Source organism: Hemiscyllium ocellatum, chromosome 34, assembly GCF_020745735.1.
Source record: "Hemiscyllium ocellatum isolate sHemOce1 chromosome 34, sHemOce1.pat.X.cur, whole genome shotgun sequence".
In the NCBI taxonomy this organism is placed as follows: Eukaryota; Metazoa; Chordata; class Chondrichthyes; order Orectolobiformes; family Hemiscylliidae; genus Hemiscyllium; species Hemiscyllium ocellatum.
The window spans coordinates 38,735,556-38,752,078 of NC_083434.1; the positions used below are offsets into that span (position 1 = coordinate 38,735,556).

A 16,523-nucleotide genomic window follows, 5' to 3' on the forward strand; every position below is an offset into this window, starting at 1 on the left:
CCGAAGTTCTCCGCCCTTTGATGTCCCACGTGTCCTGGACCCAGATCATGTGATCACGTTCGTTGCCACCCCCGCGCCCACACAGTACCACGTGAGCTCTCGCTGGCGCCTAAATTTAAACTAAACTGGCGGCCGCCATTTTGAAGCAATGTTTACAGTGATAACGTGAAAAGTTATTACTTTAATCAGAAAAGGACTTTGGTTGTCATCCTATACATATATAAAGAGGCAGGAAAATGCCTCCAACTGGGAAAGGTTAGTATGTGACCTGCGTTTCCCCCTCGGTTGTGTGTCGTCTCCTTTTCCCCGGCAATTGTTGCCGGGATAGGACTAATATATAAACTTCTGCCCAGAAAGATAGTGAATGAATAGACAACGCACAAACAAAACTGATGAAATTCACTGTAAGTCCCAGGGTAAAAATAATCTGCATTCGCAAAGATCTTGCATTTATAAAGTGCCTTTATCCTATTAAACCCCCTCCACCCTGAAACAGGAACGTTATCTGATAAAACGTTATCAACTAGCTGCAAAACGTAGTGCGACTGAGAAATAGCACTTAATTTAGATCTTATCAGCCATCTCAGTTTTCTGTGTTCTGTGATTAATTTCCACCGCTTGTTGTTATTCTTAACACTTCTCCTGATTCCAGTGTTAATGGAAATAATGTTGCTACCTCTATTAAAAAGTGGGAACAAGGTTTGTTAAATTTTGAATATTTTCCTGCGTTGGAAAATTAAGACTAAACGATCATAACCTTCTGTTAATTTACATTTCTACAGTCAGTGTTTGTCTTTCTAGAACTTCCCCAGATGAATGTTCAGCAAGGTGTTTGACTGGCATTGGCATCACTTACTATGATGTGGAAGTGCCAGTGTTGGACTGGGGTGGACAAAGTTAAAAGTCACAACACCAGGTTATAGTCCAACAGGCTTATTTGGAAATACAAGCTTTCAGAGCACTGTTTCTTCATCAGGCAGCTCCAAAAGCTTGTACTTTAAATTAACCTGTTGGACTATATCCTGGTGTTGTGTGGCGTACCATTTGCTACGGTTGACCATATGAATGGTATCTGTTGTTTCTTACACTTGTTCTTTATATTTACTTTCATTAGTTGGGCTGAAAGCTCAAGATAATAATGATAGTGACAGAAACAGGATCTAGGATATGCATGAACAGCACAAACAGTTCTTGTGTCAAGGCAGGGGGCTGCGTAGTAGTAGTGTTGCTGAATGAATAAAACAGAACCTCATCTCAATGTACAGGTGACATAGATTTGAATCCCTCGTGGTCAGATGGTGCAATTTGAATTTAATAAACTCTGGAATTGAGCTGGCCTAATGGCCACCATGTAACCATCATTGATGTTGTAAAAACCCATCTGATTCACTTATGTCCTTTAAGGATGGAAATCTGTCATCGTTATCTGATCTACATATGATTTCAGTCACACAGCAATGTTGTTTACTGTCAGGTGCCTCTGGGCAATTAGGTGTGGGAACTAAAATAGTGATCAAGCCAGTGACATCCACGTCCTGTGAATTAATAAAACAAAATCAGATTGAATGATGGTGAGTAAACAGTACAAGGACTAAGAAAGAAGCTGAGTTTGAAATCAATATCAAATTAAGGTACAGGAAGGGAAATAGTGAGAAAGAAAAGTTGAATTTGTGCACGAATAAAATGAACAACAGAAAAGTAACTGCAAATACTTTAAATTTTTAAATTCTGATAATTAGACTCTGAAGGAATAACACTCTGCAATTGTATTAATTCACTTGCATTATTAGGGAAGTTGACTGCCAGCAATTAGCACATCACATTGATTAGAAGGTACTTAGAAAATGAAGTGGGGAAGTTATTACGAACTGGTGAGTTTAGTCTGTCTGTATTGTTGCAAATACAGCTACTTCACGAGGGCAAAGTATTTCATTGATAACAAAATTAGCAAGGGGACTAAACGCAGAGTATTTCACTCAGTAATAATTAATTTACATATATAGCCTTTTATTTGCCCCTATCTTGCTTCAGTAATTGTGCATAGATAAAAGAGAGATATTAACACTGTCCATTATTTTAATGGTAATTTGTGTGCCAGATATTTTTAATTAACCTGTTCAGAAATGTTATTACACACCTCCAGAACTGAAGGGACTTAAACCTTGATCTCCTGGCTCAGGTAAAAGTGTGTCACGAGAACCACCTCCATTTCTGTACCTGAACACATGGTAGACAGCTGTGATGTGACTTGCTTGGTAAACACAAACCTTCAGGGACAGGTGTACATGGTGTTTTAGTATTGCTATTACTTTCATATGACAGGAAACGTATTATGGATGCCTAATTTCTCCAATTGTTGGTCTACTGAAATGCCAAGTGGAGAAATGGAATTGCTCTGCAACAGATCTCAATGGGCTGCTCCATAGAGTCATACTGCATAGAAACAGACTCTTCAGTCCAACCGGTCCATGCAGAACATAATCTCAAACTAAACCAGTCCCATCTGCCTTCTCTTGGCCCATATCCCTCCAAACCTTCCCTATTCATGCACTTAGATAAGTGTCTTTTAAACATAATTGTATCACATCCAATGAACTTCCTCAGGACGTTCATTCCACATGTGAAAACATCTGCCCCCATGTCTTTTTTTTAAAGTCTCTGTCCTCTCACATTAAAAGTATGCCCCCTAGTCTTGAAATCCCCCATTCTACGGCAAAGATAACTACTCTATCTATACCCCTGTTTATTTTATCAACTTCCATAAAGTTATCTCTCAACCTGCCATGTAATAAGTTCCAGGGTCTGGGACTTGTGGCCACATTGCACTTCAGGTTATCCTTTAATTTGTTCTTGTAGTGCAGCAATGCATCAAGCCCTCTTCAGTGGCACCTTCCAAACCTGTGGCGTCTGCTAGCCAAGAGGGTCAAAACAGCGGATGTGTGGGAACATCACCCCTTAGTAGTCCTCTAAGTCCTGCACTGCCCTGACTTGGTATTATATCACTATCCCTTCACTCTTATTGGCTTAATATCCTGGATCTCCCTCTCAAACAGTGTCGTAGGTATGTTTACAGTACATTGACTGAAGCAGTTCAAGAAGGTGCACTGCCATCTTCAGGGCAATTGGGCAATAAATACTGTCCTAGGCATTTTTGCCCTTGTGAAAGAATGAATTGTTTTAAAAAAACTCGCAAACTGTCTGCATTGTGCAGATTTGATTGACACAGTTTAAAACTAGGGAACTCTAGCTCACTGAGCCACTATTTCTTATACTGCATGTATCCCACAATTCAGTCCATTCTGATAGTGGACTTATGCTGGCTCCTGTTCACTGGAATGGTCAATGTGATTGTTAAAATTTGCATTCTTGAGTTTTTCACAACTTGAATGTGAAAGTCAGTGTCGCCATGTCATGGAGCATCACGCCATGATGAATCAGACGATGCAAGCTGCCACCACACCACTACGTATGTTGAGGAGAGCACTTGAGCATCCCTCACACTTTTGAAGATAGCATCTAATTGCATCTTTGTGTTCTGTGCTGTATTAACTTGTTTAAGAGCTAGATCTGTAAGAAATTAAATCTGTAGACTTGCTGTATGTTAGAGATAATATAAAATAATGTCGGAAATATGTGACTAACAGATTACTTTGACAAGCCAACAGCCCTGATTTTATGCTGACCAAATAATCGTTTCTGCAGCACAGTTGGAAGTTGCGTGTCAATACCTCCCTACATAGCAGTCTCAGGGAATTACCTGGAAATTGACAATTTTGACGGCCAAATCACGTGAATCTGGAATCCTGAGTATATCCATTTAATTTGAAAATTTGGGAGGGTTCTGGTATAGATAAGATAATTAGGAAATGTTAGACAATTAAAAACCTTGTCTACTTCTTGAGTAACTATTGAACTAACCCTGCAACTTACCATTGACAAATTGTGCTTCCCCAGCCCCCTTGCATGCCTCTGCCCAAGTCCCTCTGCCTGTTGGATTCAGTTCTCTCGCTCAGCCGATTCCTCCACCCATCCGAATCTCCCCTAATTTCTCAATCATTTACCTGGTACTCTAACTTTGCACTTGCCTTACATACACTTTCACAGGATTTGACAAAGTGGCTCACTGACCTGCTGGAATTGAACCACAAAACACAGCCACTGTGAAAAAGTATTGTGATTTGCCATCTGCTAACTATCCTACATAATGAGATCAGTTGAATCCACTGTATGTTCTTGGGTTCTGCAAGAGTCTTGATTAGAATCTCGTGTGCTAGAAATACAAAATTTTATCTTAAAAATAAAAAAAAGAACCAAACTGCAACCTGATTGGCTGTCACTTGGAAAATCTGGCCTAATATAATCTTAAGATTTGATCTGGTTCATTTAAGTTTGAATTGCAAAGCATTTTATTCCACAAAAAGATGCATTTGGGATCAATAACTAGCCACTGCAAAATATTGTGAATATTGGATCATTTCTCATGAGTGTGACAATGCTCCTCCTTCAACAAGGTTATAGTGTACTTGACTTTTTTCTCAGGCAGTCACAAAATACACAGACTCTGAAAAGTCTGGGCTTGGATGGATTTTAGGGCCAGTTTGATTATAGCCAGCAGGTACTGCCTCAGGAAAAAGGCTTTCAAGTTGTCTAAAAAAATACTTGTACAATTAAAGGGGAGTGGCCACCTCTTCCAGGTCAGCTTTTCTCTGGTTTGTTTTGATTAGCGAGCGGTACTGTTGTGAAGCTGCAGGACCCAAAGAAACAGGTTCATGCTGGTCTTCTCTCTGACATCTCTCCTGTAAGACCCTGTGTTTGATTTTTACCTTTTGTGCCAAGGAGTGTTTATGGGGATTCTTGCAAGTATTGGGAACAGCATCATCAATTAGTATAGTCTGTTGGGTTTTTGGATAAGTTGTTATTTGATATTCTGTTTTCTTTTGTTTTTGTTTCATTTGGTAATCTTGTAAATAAATTCTGTTTTATTTAAAACAAAGTGGTTTGACCAACTGCACCTCTCCTGGAATGTCTGCATTACACCTACTTAAAACATCCAGCAAAGTTAGGGTCTGGGCCATTTTCTTGAAATGTATTGAAGGGGTCTGGCCTGATCCATAAAGAAGTGATATAGTCTTTTCTTTGGTAAGGATGTCAAAGAATATGGAAGAAATGAATTCCAACCATGATCTAATTTAAACATGGAACAGGATTTGAGAGACTTAATTGCCTACTTTTGTTGCTATGTTTCCAATCCATGAAAGTGATTGTCTTCTCTCTTTTTCCCAGTTTAATAAATTGGTGGCATAAACTTGAGCAATGGAACCAATTACAGCTTTTAAATAGAATACTCTCCAAATTTTGATGTATTATTTTGAATTTGTATCCACATTAAAGTCAAAATCCATTCCTCAACTCATCTATTTAATTGGTCTAAATCTACTTTTAATGCTTTCTTTGATAGATAGCATGACAAAACTTCGGTACCTTAGACTACAGTTTCAGAGTCTACAGAAGATCCTAAAAGGAATGCATCCTTGTCAAAGTAAAAGGGTCATTGTTCACTTTTTCCCATTTCTAACCTCTGACAATTATTTCTGTTTTCTGTAAATTGAGTCTCTTCACTTCTAGACATTTAAATGTAAGTTAAATAATACTACTTCAAAAACAAAACACTTGATTTTTAAAATACTGCACATTGAAGTAGAATGTGTGGACTGAAATTGGAGGAAATTGAAATTTAGAGTTAGAAGTAACATGTCGGTGTTGGGGAAGAGCTTATTCCTGAAGTATTAATGAAAACTAAAGTACAAAATAATTTCACACCAATTTTGTGTTAAGAAGTGGAACAGGTCAAAGAGCCAGGACACTTGTGGCTGCTACTACTGCTGTTTGCTGCTACACCTGCTGGAAGATCTGCTACTGTATTATTGCATGCTCATTTATCATTGTCTCCATCCAATCATGCACAGGTTGACCCTATTTCTGTTGCCTTCCATTTTGACTTCGAGTTTTCCAGCTCTGATCAAATGGTAGAAAGACTAATATTTTATTTTCTGGATATCCTTTTTTTGGAGTTCTTTTTTTACTCTTGCAATTTCAGGCACCTCTTCCTTTGTCATGTTTTCTGCGTGAGTAACTTTTAGTGTATGTCTAAATATCCAAATTTCAAAGGTTTGTTTTCTGCCAGACCTTATGTATTGTCCATGTTTCTGAGGGGTTTAGGGAAGTAGATAGAATGTGGCATCTTCTAGGATTTTCCTGTTACAGGCTTGAATGTGTGGACAAAAAGAAACTTATCTTCACAAAATGTCTTCTACTTAATCTCTGTCCTTCTAACTTCCACATTACATCTACCATCGTCTGTTATTATTTGTGCTAAATAGACAAACCTATCTACTTACTCCAGAGTGGCACCATTCACTTAAATCTTTGCTCCTGTTTTTTAAGGAATTCTTCCAACTACCATTGAATTTGTCTTTTTGATGTTTTCACTTAATCCATATTCTAAACTTTTTGAGATTTTACTTGATCCATGATCCAGGATGCTGGTGAATTGATTTGAAAAAAGAAGCTAAGAAATGGTAGAGGATGTTTGATTGAAGAAATACTTTGTAGTTGTGATTGTGGGACCACAGACTGTTTCAGATTGATTAGGACTTGTCTGAAGCAGTTGGATATTGCTTACTCCTGCTAATGGTTATTTAGGAGCCTAGACTGAATGGGTTCAATGATTTCTTTCTGTACTGCATTATATTCTGATTCTGAGCAGAGTGAATGATTTAAAAGTTACAGTTAGGAGACTTATTTGTACTTTCTCCATCAGAAATTGTGGTTTTGCATTGAAGAACTTCATAACTGATTTATAGGAAGTTTTATTGAAATCATTTACAGCCACTATAAAAGAGAATATATCTTGTGAATGGATTAACGAGCTTTTTTTAATTGGGCATTTGTATCGCTATACTTGTGGAATTTTTTGAGGAAATATTTATTGAATGAGAAATGGTTCACTGAACCCAACACCAGGTTTTCCTCCTTCTTAGTTAAAGGGAAATATCACTGGGTAAGAAGGGAAAAGAGAGGATGAAAATACTTTAAGATCCCAAACCCCACAAGGTCTGAGAGGTATTTACATTTGGAAGTTTTGCCAAGTGGGAGCAGAGAAAAAAATTAAAACCTGAAACCCTTATTTAAAAGTGCCTCGGTCAGTGCCGTATAAGTTGTTACTAAGCTCCTGATGGTGTGATACAAAATGCCATCATTTGGATTGTAATACCCTTTGTATTGTTGCAATTGACTTGTTATGTATTTCTTCAGGAGATGCTATGGATATGACTTCTGCTCAGTTACCAAGGTAAGCAGTTATTTTTGAATGGAACAATGTAATGTTGCATTATTTCCTGCATATCATAACTAGTTATCCTTGATCTTTTAAATTACAAGTTGGCTGTGGTCAATGTTGCATTGCCTAGGATTTGAACGAAGAGAGATTTTCATACAATGTCTGCTGGAAGAGAAAAATGCAGTTCCCACAAGACAAAAGCAAAATAGTGGATATTGGAAATCTGAAATAAAGATTGTAAGTTTGCTTGCTAAGCTGGTAAGTTTGTTCTCAGACATTTTGTCACCATGCTAGGTATCATCAGTGAGCCTCCATTGCAGTGCTGGTGTTCTGTCCTGCTTTATAATTGTGTCTTTGTCTGCTAACGGTGGTGATATCATTTCTGGTTGTTTTTCTCAAAGGTTTGGAGATGGGGTCCAAATCGATGTGTTTATTGATTGTTGTTCTGGTTTAAATGCCAGGCCTCATGGAATTCCTGAGATGTGGACATCTGTGACATGATGACTAGACTACTCCATCATCGTAGCCCACAAACCTACCAACACGCTGAAACAGCTACTGATGAACCTAAAGGACCTTGTACCAACAGCCAGCAAAATGAATATCATATACAAACATCCTGCAAGGACTGCAACAAAACACTACACCAGACGGACGGGCAGAAACTAGCACCAACTAGCCACCAAAAGACATGATCAGCTATCACTAGTATCCTTACACACAGACAAAGAAGGACATCACTTCAACTGGGACAACACATCCATCCTAGGACAGGCTAAACAAAGATGCGTGGGAATTCCATGAGGCCTGCCAATCAAACTGGAACTCCATCAATAAACACATTGATTTGGACCCCATTTACCAACCTCTGAGAAAAGGAACTGGAAATGATATCTCCCACTGTAACAGACCAAGACACACACAAATAGAAAGCAGGACAGAACACCAGTGTTTCAATGGAAGCTCACTGATGATGATACCTAGCATGGTAACAAACCTACCAGCTCAGAGAGCAAACTTACAACCTGAACCTCAACCTGAGCTACAAATCTCAAAAATGGCAAATCTGAAATAAAATCAGAAAATGTTTTAATTTCAGGATAATGTTTTATTCAGACCTGTTTTACCCCCCAGCCTTTGACTGAGGGCAATCTAGTTTTGTTGGATTTATTTCTAATTTAATAAGGCCATATTGGCAATTGAATCTGGGTTTATCCTGGTTGGAATGAATCAACACTATGCGTATACTGAGCAATGGGGTACTGACTGGACTGAAACTTGAATTCAAAAGTGGTGCATTTTCTAAGTATCATTAATCTACTTTTAGTTGTTTTCACTCTGATCAATGCATACTTGAAATGATGTCCTGGGGCTTTCATCTTTAAAACCATTTTCTTTGTTAAATCAGTAAAAGTTGAAATCTAAAGTAAATGTAGTCTGGCAATATTTTAAAAAAATTAAATTGTTGGTAATATTTGAATTGGAGAATACTTTGCAATTTGAAGTTTTGTCACTGCAGTGCTGAAGGTGATTCTATCAAGGTCTATGTAAGAGTGCGACCACCAGCAAAGAACACAGAATTGTTTACAGATGGAGATCAAGGACTGTGTTTGGCAGTTACCTCATCAACCACTATTCGTCTTAATTCAAAACCTGATGCCAGGATCTTCACATACGATCATGTGGCTGATGTGGATACTACCCAGGTATTGTAGAGATAACATGAAACCTGGCGTTCTATAGTGAGTAAATATCAATTTTAATGTCATAACGTTGACAAATGGTGCGTGGAGAGGAAACATGAAAGTGTTCTTAATTTTAAGTTCTTTGCCACACTTGAACCGCATAATCTTGCTTCTCCTACTGGTCCAGTTAGATTGTTTATTACATGCTTTGCATGGGAAAAAAACATCCCATTGTCATTTCAGGCAGCAGGTAAAAGTGTTCTGAAAAGTATTGTTGAACATTACAATGCATTAATTGCACTTTTTAAACAAAAAATTACCCCAGAAATTCTAACAATGGTCCATGTTTATTTATATGTAAAATTTCAACTTAACTAGCTTGCATTCCTTTGCGAGATATTGTGTTGTGCAATATTGTGTTACAGGTTATCTTTATTAGCTCACTCACCAGCTCACTATATTCAATAATATACCAGGTTCCTGTTCATTCATTCATAACCCTTTACTAACCTGTTAATTACTACAACACAGTTTCATTCATTCATAAAACAACAGTTCTGTAGCATATGTTACTATCCAAATCAAAACAACCCTTTCTAATCAAAACCATCCTTTATAATCAAAACAGCCCTTTCAAAACCATTACTGCATTTTCACACCTTATTAGCCCTTGCTACAAGCAGTGTTTACCTCTGATTAAGTGTAGCATACAGAACAATACCATCCCCATCAAATCTCCACGAAATATTACAATATTGATCAGCCCTTACCAACCATCTTCTGGACCTGAATAGATTCCCCAATTAGTAAATACCTGTACAATATTATTCCTTTCAGAAACTAAGTAACAAGACAGGCTTCCATGAAAGTGCATGCCTGAATGAAACTCATACGGTTCAAATGTGGCAAAGAACTTAAAATTAAGAACACTTTCATGTTTCCTCTCCACGCATCATTTGTCAATGTTATGACATTAAACAAATCTCACAACCAGCTGTGATAATCAGTTTAATACCCTTTATTTTATTAAGTATAGGTACAATTTTTAACTTACTGAGAGCATATAGGCCTAGTATTTTTGCGAATATTTACTAACTTAAAAGACAAAAAGACTAACACCTCTGAATTATGCAAGCAGACCGGACAGGCACTCTTAATCCCACCAGAAGTAGCAACCAACATTTAGCATGTTTTAACCCGTCTCCTGTCTCTCAGGACTGAAGCTCTTCAAACCTTTATGTAGTATAGATAAACCAATGTAATGCCATAGTATTGGAATTTTAATATATTTAAGAACTCTGTATAAGGGGCTCTTGTAAAAACTGTATTTTGGGGGTTCTATTGTCCCCTTGAGCTTTTGCTGTAATTGCTGAATTAAAGAGGCTATTTTTTGCCACTCACTGATTTCTTTCATTATTTGAACACGATCTCACAGCTTTCACTGCCAGACTGAGAGGTTGTGTCTGGTGTTTCTTACTGATATATTTTTGAGATACCTTTCTCCCCTTTCCCCATGTCATTTTAAACATTGACTGATGATCCTCTGCTCCACAAGCATCCATACCACAAAGGACAGATTGTGTACCCCAGATCAACCATACCTTCAAAAAACATAATCCTGTTATTACTGAGATAATAGTTGGGTACTTTGAAGATAGGCCTTCACAGTTGAAAGGTGGGAACGTTGTTAGCTATTTTGCTATGTTTAAAAAAACAACTGTTGCCTGCATTTTTGCAGCCCTTTTTACAACCTAAGAATGTTCAAAGGTCTTTACAACCAATTAAGTGATTTTCTTAGTGTTACTGTTGCAATATGGGAAATGTAGCAGTTACCATGTACCACAAACAGCAATTCTGATAATGACCAGGTTTTTGTGTTGAGGGATAAATATTATCTTAAAGCTATACTAATTTTTTTTTGCTCACCCCATGGGGTATGGTCATCTCTAGCTAAATCAGCGTATATTACCTATCTATGCTGTTCCAATTAAATTATTTAAATAAAAAGGTGCAGTGTTACAAAATGATTTATGTGTCCCGAAAATGTTGAATCTTAACATGCAATTTCTTACCATCATTCTGCAGGAAGCAGTGTTTTCAGCTGTGGCTCGGGGCATTATTGAGTCCTGCATGAACGGATACAATGGTACAATTTTTGCCTAGTAAGTAATTTGTAAATTATTTTACAGTGAAATAATTGGTTTACTAACGAGTTATAATTGTTGTTTTGCACCATATTCAGATTATAATGAAGTGGTTAAAAAAAGATACCAAGTTTGTTGCTGGGATTCATTCAGTCTAATTGTCCCAATCATTAAAGGTTTTGCTTTTAGCTGTTCAGTGTAATTCCAGTCAGAATTCCCTTTTGCCATGTCAGTAGCAAGTGTTTGATGAGTTATCTTTTTGCCAATTATGTTACCAGTGTTTGGATCAGCAGTCCTCAACTATTCCATTTGCAATCTAATTGACCATAATTTACTAATGGAACGTAGGATATTCTAGACGGGATAGATTTGTAGGAATGCAGACATGAAGCTAGTCTAAGAATATCGATGTTGATATTGGAAACTTTGAATGGGTAAATGTTCTGTTTCTAATGCAGTCATTGTTTACCTTTTAGAATAGATATCTACCCATTTTACTGGATGATTGCAATATGGTATCATTAGTCTGTTTTGTAAATGCATCAAATTTTCTTTAAGTGGCATTCCTGAGATCAGTCGTTATTTGTATGTTCTAACAGAGATTTGTACTGTAACCTATGCTGGAAGAAGTTGTGGTGTGGTGTTGTAGTATGTTCAACACTCATGCGAGCTCCACACACAACAGCATTGTCCTTGTCAAGAACAAGAGCTTCTTTCTATCTCCACAACATTGCCCCACTGCCACTTCTGGAAATCTAATCCATGCTTTCGTTCACCTCCAAGTGCAATGATTCCAACAGTTTTATTGCAATGTTTTTTAATCCTCACTACTTGAACTCTTTTTTTTTTTGTCCAAACTGCATCTGTTAATTTCCTGTCATACATCAAGGCTTGTTTGTCCATTACTCCCACCCTTGCAAAACTGCATTGGCTGCCATTCCACTATGTATTAAGTTAAAAACCTAAATTATACATTTAACTTTATGACTTCAATCATCTCTGTCAGCAATCTGCTCCTTTTCTGGCGCATCTTTTTTTACATTCTCCAGCTCTGTTTCTTTTTGATGCTTTGTTGCTTTTTGAATCTGAAATGGGTGATTTTTCAAGTGGTTTGTTAAAATTGAATCAGCAATGGAATTTGAAACAGTTGTTAATCTCATATGTTCTATTGAACAAGGAAAGCTGGCTAAACTTTTAGACTGTTTAAAAATTCTCACCAACATAAAATATTGAATTGTGCACATCAACATTGCGAAGTGATTAATGAAAATTATATTTCTTTTTCTTAGTGGACAAACTGGTTCAGGAAAGACATTCACAATGTTAGGTGCGTAGACAATTTTGAACATTTTTCTATTTTACTCTGTCAGGTGATGGAAGACCTGATTTACCAATCTAATTCGAAAATCCATATTGCCAATTTAACCTATTATTAGGTATAATTCACAAAAATCTTACAAGAAAGCATAAAGGTATGCTTTTTAACTTGTAATGTTACAATATGGTGACATGTTATTTTGTGATCCTTTAAATATTATTTCTAGAATATAATCAAGAGTATAAAAAGAGCTGTATAAATGCAATTTTTTGTCAGGCATTGACTTGCTTGTGCTAAAACCCATAGCTAAATGATGGGGTTGATTTTGAAAGGCTTAATTTTCTAATTGAGGCAGTTGAGAATAAAGCCTGATTAATGTATAAGTAATTGTGCAGTGTGATTTTATGGTCAGTCTATTGTCATGCAAAAATTAACCTTTGGCATATAATTTGTTTTCTTCAACCATATTTACAGACGTTAAATTTTATATCTAGTAATAAATATTATGGTTTGTGTTTTCAGGTCCATCTGATGATTCTGATAACTTCACTCATAATTTAAGAGGTGTAATTCCTCGCAGTTTTGAATACCTCTTTTATTTAATCAGTCGGGAAAAGGAAAAGGTATTTTTCACAATTTTAAGCACTTGTTTACATTTACTTTTTAAAATAGTGTGAAGTGTCAGATTTAAAATACTTCTCAACACTTTAGTGAATTACCATAATTTGCAGAGATAAACATACTCATGAATGATGTGCGCTTTTGTTTTTGTTATTATTTGAGGGATGATGTTGGCTAAGTCACACGACTATGTTCTTTGCCAATTCCTTTGTTACAGCTGAGCATTTCAAATAATGCCTCATCAAATACATAGTATCTCTGAGAGCACTCATTCTTTCAATGCTACTGTGGACTGCAAATCTTAAGTCTTACATTTGAATGTGCACCTTCTGAGCCAGAGACTGATTGTTTGTTTGTTTGTTTGTTTGTTTGTTTTTAATGTCAAGTATATTTTCCTTGTTGAACGATAGGGAAGATTTGAAAGGGTGAGCCACATCATTAATATTCCTGTTGAACCACATCATTAATGTTCCTTCTGTGGCCAATAAGTTTTAGAGTGCGGCTTTACCGTGACGATTCTAGCACAGTAGTTACAAGACCTCCAGCCACAGCTGAGAAAGCCATCAACTAAGACAAGGCGTTAAATTACATTTTTTTTTTAAAGTTTAATAATCTAATTCTGTATTCTTTAACAGACTGGTGAAGGCAAGGATTTTCTGTGCAAGTGCTCCTTTATTGAGATTTACAACGAACAAATATTTGATCTGTTAGACCCTGCTTCAACAGGCTTATTTCTTCGAGAAAATATAAAAACTGGTGTCTTTGTGGAAGGGGTAGTCGAACAAGTTGTAACTTCAGCAGCTGAGGCCTATCAGGTAATTTTAACATCGCTTCACTGCCACAGTTGTGTCACAACATGTCCAAACAGATTGTATTTTAAAAATACAATGATCCAAATTGCTATGTACTTTGTTTAGTTATGATCACCATTATAATTAACCAGATCACTTTTTGGCAGATTGTCACTTTCAAGGAGAATTGTTTCTATATCCAGGTGTTTTCTAATGGATTGAGTTCATTAAATAATGAAGAGTATCTGTGGTGAAAGTACATCAAATTTTATCATATTCTCAGTTACAGTGAATCATGCTGCAATAGATTACTTGTTTATGTATAAGTGTTTGTGCATGATTAAAACTACACTTAAACATAAATTATCATGGAAACTACAGGAATGGCATTAATCCGTTGATTATGTTGAAGAGGACTGTTGTACAAACTTGCTAAAGCATTTTTAAGATTTGCAAGTTTGTTTTTACTTTATTACATGAACCATGATTGACCATAAATTTGTTTTATTCTGTTTGTTATGAAAACCCATGTTTTAATTATGCAATGTGATAACCACAGTTTTAAGAAACAAAATATTGAAGTGATTCTATTAGATTGGGATTCAAATAGAAAAATAAATGAATACAGTAGCAATTTTAAATATAATCCTTTTGAACAAATATGCAGGATTGTGGTCATAATGTGAGGAATGAAATTTCATCCATTTTGGTAGGAGTAATAGTAAAAAGGACTATTACTTGAATGATAAAAAGTTGCAGTATGCTGCTGTGCAGAGGGACCTGGGGGACCTTGTGCATGAATCACAGAAGGTTGGTCTTCAGGTACAAGTAATTTGGAAGGCAAATGGAATTTTGTCCTTCCATTGCAAAAGGGCTTAGTTTAAAAGCAGAGATGTTATGTTGCAGCTGTATAGGGAGTTGGTGAGGCCATGCCCAGAGTACTATGTGCAATTTTGGTCTCCTTACCTGAGAAAAGATGTACTGGCACTGAGAGGGTGCAAAGGACGTTCACTAGGTTGATTCCAGAGTTGAGGGGGTTGGCTTCTGAAGAGAGACTGAGTGGACTGGGATTATATTCATTGGAAGCTAGAAGAATGAAGGGGAATCTTATGGAAACATATAAAATTATGAAGGGGATGGATAAATAGGCAGAGAGAGGATGATTCCACTGGTGGGTGAAACTCGGACAAGAGCCTCAAAATTAGGGGAAGCAGATTTAGGTTTGAATTGAGAAGGAACGTCTTCACCCAGAGGGTTGTAAATCTATGGAATTCCCTGCCCAGTGAACTAGTTGACGCTACTTCAGTAAACATTTTTAAAACTAAGATTTTATTTGAACAATGAAGGGATTAAGGGTTACGGTGAGAGGGTGAGTAAGTGGAGTGGAGTCCACAAAAAGATCAGCCATGATCTTATTGAATGGCATAGCAGGCTTGAAGGGCCACTTGGCCTACTCCTGCTCCTAGTTCTAATGTTCTTATGTTTTTCTTATTTCTGATAGGTGTTATCCATGGGTTGGCGCAACAGAAGTGTAGCTTCCACTTCAATGAACCGAGAATCATCACGGTCTCATGCTGTCTTCTCAGTTACAATACAGTCAAAGGAAAAGATCAACAATCTAGTTAACATCCGAACATCGCAGTTGAATCTAGTTGATTTGGCAGGGTCAGAACGACAGAAAGATACACATGCTGAAGGGCTTCGGTTAAAGGTGAGCTGTCATCAACCTTCAGATTTGAGAGTTGGTTTCCCACCTGACTTTTTAGCCAGAGAGAACGAGAACCACAATTCCCTGTAAACTCCATTCCTGCATATTAGAATTGGGGTTGAACAAGTGCAAAACGCAACTGTCTTTGCAATAAAATTCACATGGCATCTGGATAAGTCTTGATTCCAATCAAAAAATTATTCAAATGATCTTTTAATAAATTTTTGTGGCTAATTGAAACCTTCAGTTTAATCAGCCTGCATTATTTGAAGATTAGGAGATGAAAAATAGACAATTCTGTTTTTTAATTGTTACTTTTTGTCTCTGCACCTTTTAGGAGGCAAGTAGTATAAACCGATCACTGAGTTGTCTGGGACATGTTATTATGGGCCTTGTTGATCTTGCTAATGGGAAAAGCCGACACATCTGTTACCGAGATTCTAAACTGACATTCTTGCTGAGGGTAATGTAAACATTTGATTGTTGATCATTTCTTAGAAATTTTATCAATTAAAAATGATGTGCCATTCATCAAAAACATAATTTTGAAAAAAGGACAGATTTTTAGAGTCTTGTTAGCTGCAAATTTAAAACCATGCTTTTGGATAAATGAATCTTTGGTAAAATTTCACCAACGTGTACTGATTAATATTATAGAAGTTTGAGATATCAATGGATAGCAAATTTTGGTGAATTGGTTACCTGCTACTGTTATAGAAAAAAAGCTGAACTATCAACTGGTTAAATAAAACATTTGTTGCAGGACTCTCTTGGAGGAAATGCGAAGACTTATATTATTGCAAATGTTCATCCTGGGTCACGATGTTTCGGTGAAACACTCTCCACCCTTCAGTTTGCTCGTAGAGCTAAGCTAATCAAAAATAAAGTGAGTTGAAGTTTTTTTGAAAAATCTGTTC

General features: G+C 36.8%; 1 protein-coding gene across 2 annotated transcripts in view; it reads left to right on the plus strand.

The window, feature by feature from the left end:
- The first annotated feature begins 154 nt into the window (after window positions 1–154).
- kif15 (kinesin family member 15) overlaps window positions 155–16,523 on the plus strand; it is a 69,952-nt gene continuing 53,583 nt past the window's right edge. For both annotated transcript variants that reach the window (XM_060850096.1, XM_060850095.1), the window contains exons 1-10: window positions 155–255; window positions 7,315–7,351; window positions 8,859–9,045; window positions 11,110–11,186; window positions 12,458–12,495; window positions 13,009–13,109; window positions 13,743–13,922; window positions 15,400–15,609; window positions 15,944–16,069; window positions 16,370–16,492. In XM_060850096.1, the coding sequence (XP_060706079.1) occupies window positions 237–255; window positions 7,315–7,351; window positions 8,859–9,045; window positions 11,110–11,186; window positions 12,458–12,495; window positions 13,009–13,109; window positions 13,743–13,922; window positions 15,400–15,609; window positions 15,944–16,069; window positions 16,370–16,492 (1,098 nt within the window). In that variant the 5' untranslated portion in view covers window positions 155–236. The remainder of the gene's footprint in view (window positions 256–7,314; window positions 7,352–8,858; window positions 9,046–11,109; window positions 11,187–12,457; window positions 12,496–13,008; window positions 13,110–13,742; window positions 13,923–15,399; window positions 15,610–15,943; window positions 16,070–16,369; window positions 16,493–16,523) is intronic.